Source organism: Pleurodeles waltl, chromosome 3_1, assembly GCF_031143425.1.
Source record: "Pleurodeles waltl isolate 20211129_DDA chromosome 3_1, aPleWal1.hap1.20221129, whole genome shotgun sequence".
Taxonomy (NCBI): domain Eukaryota; kingdom Metazoa; phylum Chordata; class Amphibia; order Caudata; family Salamandridae; genus Pleurodeles; species Pleurodeles waltl.
Window position 1 is genome coordinate 711,277,896 of NC_090440.1, and position 13,845 is coordinate 711,291,740.

Here is a 13,845-nt window from a genome sequence, read left to right on the forward strand (position 1 = left end):
AGGACTCTCCTGTGGTGTGGGACTCTGGTGGGGCAGTACCAGACAAGTGGGAAGTGAGAAGTGCCATGGGAGTCCTATCATCTGATGTAGGAGATGGATGTGATCTCCCTTATAAACTCTCTTCACCGTCTTGTGCTTCTCAGAGGATCTCTGTTGTTGAATCTAGTTTCTGAGAATTTTACATCCTCCCTAGCATTAGGTAGTTTTACACCCAAACTGCATTGTAAACTCGGCACAAGACAACAGAAGTAATGTGTAGGAACCCTTGACAGGCACTGGCAGATATTCCCTCAAGTGCTTCCTGCACGAGGTAGGCCTAGTCTGTTGTATGGAGAGAGGTGTCAGAAGCACAAAACGCAACTGTCAACTTTTCAGTAAAGGACTCGATGGGGAATCCACCTTCCATGAACTACTGGAAGAAGTGTATTTTATGCATTTCCTTTGGTTTCTCAGTTTCAAGGTTGCCCTTTAACTGGGTTTACGGCGGCAAGCAGAGGTCTCGTTGTTCCGAGGTCATGTGGTGGGAAAACTGAGCGCAGCCTAACCCTTTCCTACAAGAGGTGCCATTTCGGCTAGCAGTGCGGTAGACACACGGCCCTGGAAAAGAGTTGGTAGATTCAATAGGTTTGAGCATGGCATGCGTAACTTAGTATTTGTAAATAATTGCATTAGTATTTGCAATTAGTCGAAAGCAAATGCTAAACGCTAAGTACACATTTGCTTTTAAGGTAAAGCACTTCTTTCTAATTCCATGAGTATCTCAGTGCCAGTTGCAGAATGCAGCCTTTTAGTTTGGCATGTAGGCAATAAAATAATGACACTTCGAAGTTATTGCAATGGACACTTTAGCAAGAGTTTGAGCAAAAGGCTTAGATGAGTAAGGTCAGGGGGAGCTTTCATAGCTGATCTAGCGAGTGGTTTTGGTGTGCCATCACATTGTGTTGGTGAGAGACAGGCAAATCTCATGTTTAGATGTCCTACATCTTTCCATGACACTTTAGGACATGAGGACATTACTCGAACTAAAAAATATTGCACATACAGTGTAGTTCTCGCTAGACCTGAGGCAAGTGTGCCTTTCTAAGCACGTTTTCAGCATCCTTCCCTTTGAAATGGCCTACAAACGGTTCAGAGCTATAGCCTCAACAATCGCTGTTTCAATCTAGGAGTGGGCCGTGATGTAGCATCTAAACAAAATGTCTGGCTTTTCCCAAAGAGGCTCCTTCCTAACACTCCATTATTTTCAGTGTCCCCTTCCTGGATGATAAGTGCATTATTATCATAGGTTACACTTTACATGGCATGCAGGAAGACACCATGAGATTAACGCTCTTAGTTTTTCATTTATGTAGAGATCTTTTTCCTCTTTGAAAGTTGTTTTGCATTTTCTGTTCATCTTTGTTGAATTGCAAAGGAAAGCAGATAGAGTACCTACCTGCTACCTCAGTCCTCTTGGGCGACATCCCCATAGTTCAGATATTCAAATATATCCATTTGCTGTATCGGTGTCTGCTGGACATGTCCACACTGGAATCCCTTTTCAGGTCGTGGTTGACTCCTACGTGATCACCTTACTTAGTTCTTGTTTTTAACTTCTTTGTGCCTCGAAAGGCAATCTCATGCAGGACAAGTTGAATGTTAGTTCACTGATAACAAAAGATGATATTCGTGGCTCACAGGCAGCCTTCCCTCCCTTTGGACTATTGTTGGTCATATAATTCTGTTTCTGTGATTCCTACTGTGCAAACTAGGGGCAGTGAATTGGGGAGCTATAACATTGGGTGTCTGCAATTTAAGACGCTGTATTTAAGGACCGATACAGTGACAATAGCTTGCCAGAGTTTTCTGGGATCCTTCTATCACTCGTTCTGTTTTAAATACTACATTCTTTCTATAGAGCCGGGGGTACACTTTTTCGTTCTGCAGTTGATGCAGTAATAACTCGTAACATTGTTAATCCGACCGACTGGTGAGACAATGGACCGGTGGCGGTGTGACTGAGCAAGACTGGCAGTGTGGCGATTAAGAGAATACTGATGGCAAGTGGGCAATACTAGATGACGTAACTGGTGCAGCGGGTATTCTTTCTGTCAATACTAGTGGTGTAGCAGGTGGTACCAGCATCCATTCTTGCACTAGTATGAGCTGTAACTGGATATTTCTCTTGACAGGAGAACTACGAGAATGCCTCCAAGGTGCTGATCAGCGAAACCGAGCTCAAGCAAGTGGTGTATGTCTACAAGTGTGTGAACAGCACTGTGCAGATAAAGGGAAAAATCAACTCCATTACTGTTGGTGAGAGCTGGCACCCTAAGAGATCAAAAGAGAGGGGATTGAAAGTGGGGTAAAATTCTAAAGCAACATTCTGGGATGCAGCGGAGTTGGGAATGGAAATCAGAGAGGCTTTCAAACAGAATTGTGCAGTAGCTAAATGCACAATGCTCTTTTTGAACACAATACTATATATGGTCTTGCAATTTCATCTCGAACTCTGTCCCAAACGCATTTTAATTAATTTACTGTTGTTCTTTGCACAAATTCTACAGAGATGTAGTACTGTGGATTCTGTCTTGGAATCAGCCTTTTTACAATGGTTTGGAAAGGTGAAGAGGGGCATACTAAAATTTGGCACACAGTATAATGTAGGATTATTATTATATTTTTTTTTTGCATGAGCGATTCTTGGAGGGCAAGACGGAGAGGATAATGCTGCAAAACAAGTAGAATTGATTCGTAGCGGTGTTGTGTGATGCTGGTGGATTCTGCTTCAATCCATAAGTAATTTTATACCTACAACACTCACCATCAAAGTCAGTTGAGGGGAAAGGAGAAGTTATGGCCAATGAGCCTATTGAGTTGGCTCTTTTTGAACTGGATCGAGCTTTGATATTAATAAGAGCGTGTGCAGCATCTGCTACTGTCTCTAATTTGTAGCATTTGTTTACTGTGTGAAATTAACTCCCATTGGGGATTCTTTTTGCATGTCCTCAGATAACTGTAAAAAGCTTGGCTTGGTCTTTGACGATGCAGTGGGCATCGTGGAAATCATTAACTGCCGAGATGTAAAACTACAGGTAAGGGTGCTTCAGCAGTTGTTGTTGTTCCACTGTGAAAAATCTGTTGCTGGTTTGTGTACTGTGATGGGAATAATGTGCTTAATAGTCACACCATGCAGCACTTATCTGCAATCTTCTTTTACAAGGAGCTGTCTTAGTGGTTCTAGTTCTCCTCATTTGATTCCTGGTTGTGCCTGCCTGTCCCTCATATGCCCCTTTTTGAGTCATGGAAGTGCCATCTGTGGTGGGGGTGTTTGGGACTAACTGCCATGGCCCGAGCAGCACAGTTGCAATGCTCCTCTCCTGACCTGGGGTCGACTTCCTTTCTCCTGAGGCCGGAGCGGGAGTGTATGGAGCAAAGGTAGTCTGTCCTCTGCCCGAACTACCCTGAGGAGTTTGGGGGTGGGGGATGGGGTTTACTTGGGCATTCAGTACACCATTTGAGAGCTATTGATTCAAGGCTGACTGTCCGTGCCCACTGGGTGTAGGGCTGACCCACAACACTTATCTTGCCTGGGGTACTCTGGCGCAGCCTGCCCCGGTGACCTGATTCTCTTGTGGAGGCATTTACTGGGCCACGGTATAGCACCAGACGCTGCACAAGTTTATTCCTGATTTCACATCCCACGGGGAAGTATGTGAGGGTGGTGGGCTGAAGATTTCTGAACGGCATTCGCCTCCCACCTCTCGCCTGGGCCTCTTGGGATCGAGCATGCATCATCATTGAGGGAACCTTGTCCTGCTCCCCCCTCTCCCGCTCTTGCCTCTGGACTGCCTTCTTCAAAACAATGCTACAATCTTGTTCTGCTGCAAAGTCTTGAATTTGGAGGTGCCCACATCTACCTGGCACCTTGGCCCTACCTACATATCTGGTCCCTGGGGGCCCCCCACTATTAGACCCATGGGCCAGACAGACAGGACCAGGGAGGATTCCCCCGGGGCCCTCTCTACAGGAGGACTCAAGCACATCTTCCCTCAGTGCGGAGCTAGGATACATCCCGGGGACCTACCCAGGGGGTACAAACTAGACTCCCTCCTCAACGTGATATGATCCATTACAGCAGCCCTGGAATCCAAGATTGATTCTGTAGTGGTGGATTTTGGCCTGCTCCAGGATTATCATCCATAAATGGCAGACCGAGTGCGTACAATTGAGGTGACAGTAGCAGACTTGGCCTCTGCCGCTAAGGAGCATGCCTCTGCGAACCCTGACATGTCTTGACCGATTTTGACACTGGAGGTCAGAATAAAAGATCAAGAGTATAGAGCACACAGCAGTAATACAAGAGTTGCTGAACTCCCTGAACGCATTGAAGATGACTTGATGATCTCCTGTCTCGAAGATTGGCTGTGGGAGGTGGCTGCCCCAGAGGGCCTGCCCAAGTTTTATGCGTGGGAGTTAGCCCACAGGGTCCTTGCCCAGCCTCCCGCTTTGGGTGCACCACCCCAACCAGTGGTGGCAAGACTGTCATTTTCGGGATTGGTATTATATCTTGTGTCATGCTTGCACAACAGGCCCCTATCATCTTGAAATTGCTACAGCGGCCTTCTTCCTGGATTTTATGTCTGCTGCCCAGCATCTCTGAGCATTATTTCGTGCAGTCAAGAAAAGGCTGTCAGACCTTGCTATTCTCTATGCATTGCTGTTCCCTGCCAGGCTCCGCGCCCAACACAATGAACAGTCACTATTTTTTGTCACCCGATGGCAGGATGGGAATGGCTTTATGCCCACAATGCTCTGGGCCGAAGGGACCCACCTGTCGCGCAGTGTCAAATGCCCCTGCTCCAGGATGCAGCCAACTGTTTGGCCATCTCAACAACAGGTGCGAGCAGGCAGCATCCCTGGCTCCGACTCCAGCAATCCCTTACCTGGGGTCACACCCCAGCCAGCTGATGATATTGTCTAACAGCTGTGTTTGTTTCCGGCCACCACTGTGATGGGGCAATCGTTTGTGGGAGCTGTCCGGAGGGGGGCACTTTATTACTTTTGGGACTTGCACCCGCTCCGCCTACACCTTTATTTTTTCCTGTGCCCTCGGTGAGGGTGTGAGCACATGAGAACTGAGAATGGATACTGCATGGTGTTCTCCCCTCTCGGTAACACTGATCATTTTAAGTGACACTGGAGGAAAGTACATGTTATAGTTTTTGCTGGTTTGGATGGAGTGTTCTGGCACGACTGTCCCTGGGGGGGTGTGGTTGGGGTTTGTTCTCGTTTGATCGACCTCAAACATGGGGAACTGTTGATGTTCAGTGTTTAGGTCCTACTGGGTGGGGGATTCTAACATGTTCTTTGGTCCTGCTGGCAAGGGGTATGAGGTGGGTGACGAAAAGAGATTGCACCCCCATTAAGTCTCAAACACATGCCTAACATAACGTTCACTGTTGGGGTGATCACCCGTAATGTGAGGCGACTAAATTCCCCTTCCAAGAGACACAAGGTCCAAATGTATCTTAAAAGGCCTTTCTGCATAGCCTTTCTTCAAGAGATACACATGTTGAAAGAGGAGGGCTAGGCGTTACAAAAACACCTGGAGGGGAAAAGTTTATGCTACAGCATAGTCTGATTTGCTAGAGGGCTGCTGATATGGTTACTACCCAGTACCCCCTTTCTCACAGAAATGGAGGGCATAGATGCTGAGAGCTGCTATATACAATTGGCGGGGAAATTGGTTGGAAGGGACATAGCGTTGGCAAATATCTCCGCCCCAAATACATAGCAGTCAGACTTTCTGGCCTCCCTGAACATTCAGATTACCCAACCACATCACTACCTGCTATTACTAGGAGGGGACTTCAGTTGTGTGGCAGACCACGCCTTTGCTATATCACTTCCACTGTTACCCGCATCCCCAATCCTTAGGGGTTTATTGATACCTGGAATGCTCTCAACCCCTGGGACAGGGCCTGTTCTGATTATTCGAGCATGCATGAGGTATCAGTCTGCTTCATCACTTTTCTATGCACCACAGACATACACATGCGGACTAAAGGGACCGAGTGCCTTGCAAAGACATACTCAGACTACAGTAGGTTGCTGATATCCCTTGACTGGGAGCTCATCTTGCGCTGCATCCCAGCTTAAAAACTTAACTTTGCCGGACTCGATGACCCAGCTGTTAGGCAACCCTAGGGGACACGATTTGCACTTACTGCAATACAGTAAAGGAAAATACAGACATGGCCTCATCTCCACTAGTGTAGTGGGAAGTATGTAGTATGCGGCCATTTTATATCGGCGACAGTGGGGACCCAGGCCCAATTGCACACTGGGATTGTGGCTCGAGCGTTGATTGACAAGCTTAGAACTACTTACTGAGGTTGCCCCGATACCACCAGACGAGTTGCCGAATAAAAGGGAGAAACCTTTTGAGCTTTTTGATCATACCTTACTAAGACACACCCTGAACATGATACATTTTGTAGCTTCCTGGCCTTATCAAAACAGAGCTCCCAAATACTCAGGTTGTGCACTGAGGAAGGCACCCTAGCTTGTAGTCAGGTGGAGATAAATGCAACTTTTCTGTCATATTACTCCTCTCTCTACAGCTGCCCGGACACAAACTCCTCTCATGGTCTTCGTGACAATATTTTGTCAGCGGGTATAAAGTGTCTATCGCCAACGGTGGCAGCCTCCACGAGGAGAAGGTGGGGTCTGGTCAGGGTTTCCCAGTGTAGACGGTTAGGGGAGCAATGAAGACTCTGGCCAGGGATAAGTTGCCAGCAATGGACGTCCTACCCCTGGAATTCTATGCACCATATGCAGAAACTTTGGCCCCAATTCTGACTGCAGCTAAGACAAGCAGAAGCCTCCCCTCCATACCCTCCTTATGCCGTTGCTTAAGAATGGCAGATGCAGAGTGAGTGACGTCTCATAGAGCGCTTTCTAAACTGAACGTGGACTATAAGGTACTTAATAAATTCTGGTTAGTAGGCTGCTCCCCCAAATAGGATTCAGTTCCCGTCAACAAAATTTTCTTTATGCTACAATGGCTAGGCTGGACCTGGGGAGCGGCTTTCTTACCTGGACACAGCTAAAGTACTCATCCCCGACTTCCCAAGTCAAGACTGGAGGCTGAATTTCTGCATCCTACAGGACAGAATGCAGCCCGCACCAGGGTTGTCCACTGTTGCTGGTTCTTTTTGCGGTGGCTATAGAACCGCTGGCACTGTAGGTTTGTACTGGACAATATAATCTGTTGTAGATAGACTGTTACCTCTTGTATCCCTTATCCACTTATACCTCTCTATATCCCTTAATGTGGACAGTTTACTGCCAAATCTCACGGAGGAGTGCTCAGATGTTAAGGGCATCTATTGTGCCCTGGAGGAATAGGTCTGCTTATCAGGTCTAAGGGTGAACTAGGATAAAACGAACGCCTTTCTGATGCATGCGCTGGCAACCACTGTTGGTGGCTCTGCTCTCCGGTGGGGACCTCACACCTTTCGATATCTGGGTGTGTGTATTTGTCACACAGTGGATGATGGTCTCTAAAGCAACATACGGTTAGCATTGACGTTCCTTTGCTCCATCATCTTTTGGCTGACTCTACCTTTATCCGTGGTGGGCAGGTTTGCGCTGTCTAAGTTGGTTTTCCTTCCTTGTCTCTTATATTATTTTGCACGCCATCAGATCACTATACAATGCAAATCTTCCAGAGGGTCCACTCTCCAGGGATGGAACAGGGAGCTATCTAAATGGGCTGCTTGCGATGTGAGAAAGTGATGCCTCATACTGAAGTACGGAAAGCATTACAGACCCCACACCACGTGAAAGCTTGAGACTCAATCCTCCAGGACTGTGTTCAAAGAGATCTGGCATGGTGACTTTTACTGGTTGTTGAAGATGCTTCCGTCGAGGAAGACTGACCTGTTGAGCCACAGATTACCCGATGATTTGAGTTACAACACCTGTCCCTAAGGACTTCCCCAAGCCTCTGTCGGACCACTCAAAGCCCCATCACACTGCTTGTTCCTCACTGACTGTTAAGTCATTCATCTCTGTCCTTAGTGTCACCATCCCCCCAGTATTGTTTAGTTGCTCTCTTTGCTGGTGAGAATGTTCTGCCCCACACACTGCTTCATCGCCTACTCAACTGTTCGGAGGTGTGGGGAATATTTTTACTTTTCATGTGAGATTGATTACATGCGGATGGGTGCACTCACAAGGGTCAATGTCTGGATATGCTTTGCCTTGTAGTGCTGTAACAGTTGCCACCCGAGTGCTGGTCCTGTGCATGGTTGTATGATCCTGTTCGCTGTGATTTGTATCACCGTGCTGTTCATAAAAAATTTAAGTACTAACTACCTGCTTCTTCTCTACTGTTTTGTACACACTTTTAGTCTGCCTGTTTCATTGTTGCAACACTGCTTGAAACACTGTATTCCATGTTATTGTTGTGCTGTGAGTGTTCGGTCTTACTTTCCATTTGCCAGTAGTACTGCAGTCAAGGCATCCTGGACTCTGCTGATCTTCCACTATGTTCTTTCCTTGCAGGTTTTGGGTAAAGTGCCAACAGTGTCTATTAACAAAACAGATGGCTGCCATGTGTACCTGAGTAAAGATTGCTTGGACTGTGAGATAGTCAGCGCCAAATCCTCTGAAATGAACATCCTAGTTCCGACCAGCAGTGGTGACTTTGTAAGCCACTGAATTTCTTCTCTTTATGACATACTTTGACTTTGGCTGTGGTGCTATAGTGGGCTGCTAGGTGGTGACACAGGAGTGAAGAAAGAATGTGTGTTCCTAAATTAGGTTTGGTTTAAAAGGAAAATGGTAGTGTTTTTGGATTGGGCACAGGAGGAGTAAATCTGTTTCTAGAGTGCTGTGGGCTTGTTACATAAGGAAGAGTGAGTATGCTGTGAGTGTTTTCAGAGGAAGGCACCACCGTTGTTTAAGGTATGTAAGGTCTACCAAAGCTGAACATCTGTTTTGGAAATGTTAGCACATAGTAAGAAACATTTGCTAAAATTGCAAATTGCGCACCATATATGCATGAAAAATGTGTGCTTATTTGCATCAAAGCAGTGACGAAATATTTTATACCAAACAGAAGAAAAGTTGGTAAAAAAAAATGTTAAGATTGGCAAAGTCGTTCCCATGGATACTTAATAAATGGAATGAGAAGTGGGGCAGTTATGGAGGAGGTGCAGTCTGTGCTCCTGGGTTGCATTTGGGGGAGGTGAGGGGGTAGGGGGTGGAGGGTTTGATAGGATTTTGTTTTGCAGCATTGACTTGTGGTAAATTTAGATGACTGAACACTTGTGCGTGCTAGAAGCCGGTTCCAGGATAGGTTTAAAGTTTGAAAAACAGTGGGTGTCTGAACAAGCACATTTTTAATAATCACTGTGGTTGTATCAAATATGTTGTTTCTAGTCCACTCATGTATCTTCCACAGACAGTTTTGTTATGCGGTTTCTGAATTGTGATGCACAAGATGATAGGTAGCATCTTGTGAGGACTGCCTTGCGTGTGGGTCATAGAAGTTTGTGCTTGACTGTTCTGATGGAGGCTTATTTTTATGGTTGTTCGCCTTCTGACTGCATAAACACGCTAAACAACGATGGATTTGAGAGAATTTCCATTCATTACGTTTTTGAATTTTAGGCTGGGAAGGGTGGCTGTTACCTGTTGTCTTCTGTGCTGTCCTGTGTCTCTGCACATTGTTGGCTTAGCGATGTTTTATTAACTGGTTCCTTCTCTTCATAGAACGAGTTCCCAGTACCTGAGCAGTTCAAGACTGTGTGGAATGGACAAAAGCTTGTCACCACCATGACGGAGATTGCTGGCTGAGAAGATGGCCCCAATGCCCCTGGAGTGAAGAATCCTTCTCTGCTCGCCTTACTGCATCTTAAAGCTTTCACTGCTTCTCTGCCCTTCCACCCTTCCTTCCTCACAGGCTTGGAACCTGGCTGCTTGCCTTCTTCGTATACCTCAGCATTGGGATTAGGGTTAAGATGGTGGTCCCCTAGCACACATTCCTGTACCATGAAAACCTCTTACTTTCCCTGCAGCTTTATTTACCGGCCGCTGCTTTTGTTATGCTTTTGTGTCTATGCCCATAGGTTAAATTTTCCCAGGTGCCGTGCGCTTGGTTAGCCTAAAAAGAAGAGGACTCTGCTTGTCCGCCACTAGGCTGTCTTCTTAGAAGAATTCTTCATCCAGGAACACTCGAGTGCCAAGCCTTGCACGTATTTCATGTGTTACAGATCGCTTCCACAACTTCTTAATAAAACGTAACAGGGTCTGTGCAAAGGGGGGTGCAGTCCCCAGCACAACGTGTTTTCAGCAAAATGATAATCTGAATTTAGGTTCTTACTGACCTCAAAGAACTCATCAAAGGGACAGAAAAGAGAGGCGCAAGCATCTTCCTAGCCACCGGACCAAAAGTGGAAGACATGGGTACAAAGCCCTCCTTCTTTCTGCTTCATTCCGCCGCATACAATAATGAGGAGCCCACTTAACAACTGATAGAAATGCATTGGTTTTAGGATCATCAACCCTTGGGCTTTACAGTTTCCCCACCTAGTCTCTGCTCTGGTTGTGAAGGCTGTGGGAAATTAATTGAGAGATAGGGTTGGTGGCTCCCATCACCACAGGGTCCAGTGATACATGGAGCTCTATCTTCTGGCTTTGTTTGCATCTGTTCACCCCACCCTCCTTTATCTCTGCTTCTTTGGCACTTTCTTTCCCCCCGCACAAGGATTTCTCTCCTTTGATCACGTTTGCCGTCTCTGTCCCAGGGATGTCCGACAGAGCGGTCATGTTTTGATGCACATGAAGGGACCAGCTTTTGCCAGTGCCATCCTCTGAATAAATCTGTCCCCACAGTGTTTCTTCTGTAAATTTTGCGAGACTTTTTTCATGAATACAATTAACAGATATATGCAATTTTTTTTTATTCTACTTTGACTTTAAAGTCTCTCTTGAGATTTGTGGGAATTAGCCTTCCCAATGTACGTACAGTGAATGAAACTAGAATAAAGTCAATGCCAATTGTTAAATATTATTTTCTTGTTTTAAATACCAAACAGAAGCAAGTGAGCAATTAGGATATTGTTGACACCATATTTGCACAGGCTGGCATAAAAAGGTTTTGGAACGAGGGCAGTGGGTGTATTGGTGTTGTGATTAATAATAGAGTTTGTGTTGGTATTGTACAGGCACGCAGAGCTGTGCTTACCTGCGCAATGGTAAGGTAAGCAGAAACTGGCATAAAGGTATGGCAGTAGCGGCTGGCTGAAATAGGTTGGGGAAGTGATGCACATATACTCAAAGCAGGCAGTCTATGCATAGTGAACTGTACCAAAGGTAAGGTTATTGCAGTTACCAGTGAGAAGTGTCTTCTCTGAAATGTATACAAAAGCAAAGTTTAAATATGTATTGCCAGAGCTATACCAAAAAACAAGAGTAAAAGCATCAGAGTCAACACTATTAAAAAAAAAAAAAAAAACATGCAAACACTAGTACTACCACCACAGGTCGATGATTGTGATCAGGAAGACGCCCTTGCCAGGGGAAATGTATTTATATACTGCCCTGGTTTCATGACATGGAATTTCCCCATACTTATCCTAGACCATTAGGTTGTTTATTTTCAGGGTTTGGTTTCAAGGGGTGGAGTCTCGTGATACGCATAATGGCACATACCCGGGAGTGTTTGCATATCCTGGTTTAGTGGTACACACATGGGCACATGCACATACACAAACACAGAGGGCTTATGAGTATAGGTCTGTATACTCTGGAGATAAAGTAGTTGAATCCCGGTTCACACTTTTGGAATATTCAGATCTCCACAAATGCCTTTTCCAGAGAACATGCTTAGCTTCTTCAAGCTCTACTTTGATACCTCTAGACTTGAAGCCTGGCATCCCAGTACCTTCTCCTTGTTAATTTGTTGCCAAGAATTGGGAGTACCAGAGGGAACGATAAGCAGGTAAGATCCAGGTCGCCCTGTACTTACTTCCTCTCCTGTTGTCAATTCCCTTCTGGGTTTCTATCACCAGTCCCGTTCATCCGGCCTTTCCCATCTATTACCAGCACCCCTGCCATTCACTTTTCTGGTGTTCCTCACCCCTTCGTATCCCCATCTTGAATACCTTCTGCGGGCCCTTTTCGATTCCCAATCCTAGTGGCTTTTTCCCCCCTGGGACCTATCTGTCCGCTATTATTGAATGTTGCTTCTGGGTCCTAGTACCCCTCCATCACATACTTGGATTACTCTAAATGTTTAGTAACCTATCCTAAATATTACAAATGTGTTGTGTTTAGTCAGTTTTAATGGATGGGGCTAATATCACAGGAAAAGACATAGGCATGGGCTATGGCTCCTGCAATTTCATAGGTCAACCCTGCAGGCTGTGCATGCGCAATGTCGCTTGGGGAGACTATTGTACTTTAAAAAGAAAAAAGTAAATTGAAAAAATGTTTTAAATAAATCTAAAATGGGCTTGTTGCAGGGAAATTTAAGATGAAGAAAGACAAGACTCCTCTTGGCAAGGCAAACACAGCTTCTTACTGTTGCAGCAGGAAGAATAGCTTTCTCCGCATAGTGAAAAACCTGGTCTCAATTAGCTTTTTCACAGGTAGCAACATATATAGCAACACAAACAGTGTTCATTACAGAAGGTAAAAAAATAAGTTACTTAGCAGTTACATGTTTGTTGCAATATGTTACATCACTGATGTCCCTAAACCTTTAACATATTTCCTACACATTCTTTGTTGCAGTTCTAACAATGCTTAACAAATATTTGCTTCTCTTAATGAATGAGTATTTACGTGCATGTTGTTTCGCTCTGCTCCCAAGACCTCCTATCAGAATCTATGTACCCTTGGCTAATTCGTTCTCCTGCTCCTATTCCTCAATCATGTTTTTAATTTACTGGGACAACGGAATACCTGCTGTAAATTCCTTCAAGCTTACAAATACGGGTTTTCCTTTGACTAAGACCTTGCTCGTCATGCATTCTATTTTCAAGTGAACTCTTCACCTCTTTGGTGTCAGTGCGTTATTTAGGCCTACAGTGCTCTTTCACCACATATAATTTTATATAATTTACAACCAATGTAACATAATTTCTTTATATTTCATTTCTGCTCCAACATTTCCCTCTCTAGTTGATATTTCAACTCCTGGGTCTAAACCTTGGGCTGCACTTGGCACGAAGTGATATATATGGAAAATGTCACTTACTCAGTGTACATCTGTTTGTGGCATGTTGTGCTGCAGATTCACATGCTATGCATATCGATTCCGACCAGTTTTTCTTCGAAGAAGTCTTTTAGAATCACGTGATCGAGTGACTCCTCTCGGTTCCATTGCGCAGGGTCATCGACTCCATTGTTAGATTATTTTCCCGCAGAGGGTGAAGAAAGGAATGATAAAGTATATAAGAGAAAAGAGATGTCCATGCAAATCTAAATATATATACATATGTACAAATGCATTAACTGAAATGACTACAGGATTCCCGAGGAGGAGGGAGGGTGCTTGTGAATCTGCAGCACAACATGCCACGAACAGATGTACACTGGGTAAGTGACATTTTCCGTTAGATGGCATGTGTAGCTGCAGATACACATGCTATGCATAGACTTCAAAGCAGTTTGTCCTCCCAAAATAGCGCTGGCTAGCCTGTAGGAGTTGAAATTGTTTGAAATAATGTTTTTAGGACAGCTTGTCCTACTGTGGCTTGTTGTGAGAAAACATCTACACAGTAGTGTTTAGTATATGTTTGAGGTGTTGACCATGTAGCTGCTTTACATATATCAGCTATTGGTAGG

At 45.1% G+C, this 13,845-nt stretch overlaps 1 protein-coding gene across 6 annotated transcripts in view; it reads left to right on the forward strand.

Moving 5' to 3' along the window:
* CAP1 (cyclase associated actin cytoskeleton regulatory protein 1) overlaps window positions 1-11,060 on the forward strand; it is a 76,426-nt gene extending 65,366 nt beyond the window's left edge. For all 6 annotated transcript variants that reach the window (XM_069223440.1, XM_069223439.1, XM_069223437.1 and 3 more), the window contains 4 exons: window positions 2,172-2,295; window positions 2,992-3,074; window positions 8,554-8,697; window positions 9,766-11,060. In XM_069223440.1, coding sequence (XP_069079541.1) covers window positions 2,172-2,295; window positions 2,992-3,074; window positions 8,554-8,697; window positions 9,766-9,849 — 435 coding nt within the window. In that variant the 3' untranslated portion in view covers window positions 9,850-11,060. The remainder of the gene's footprint in view (window positions 1-2,171; window positions 2,296-2,991; window positions 3,075-8,553; window positions 8,698-9,765) is intronic.
* The last annotated feature ends 2,785 nt before the right edge of the window (window positions 11,061-13,845 follow it).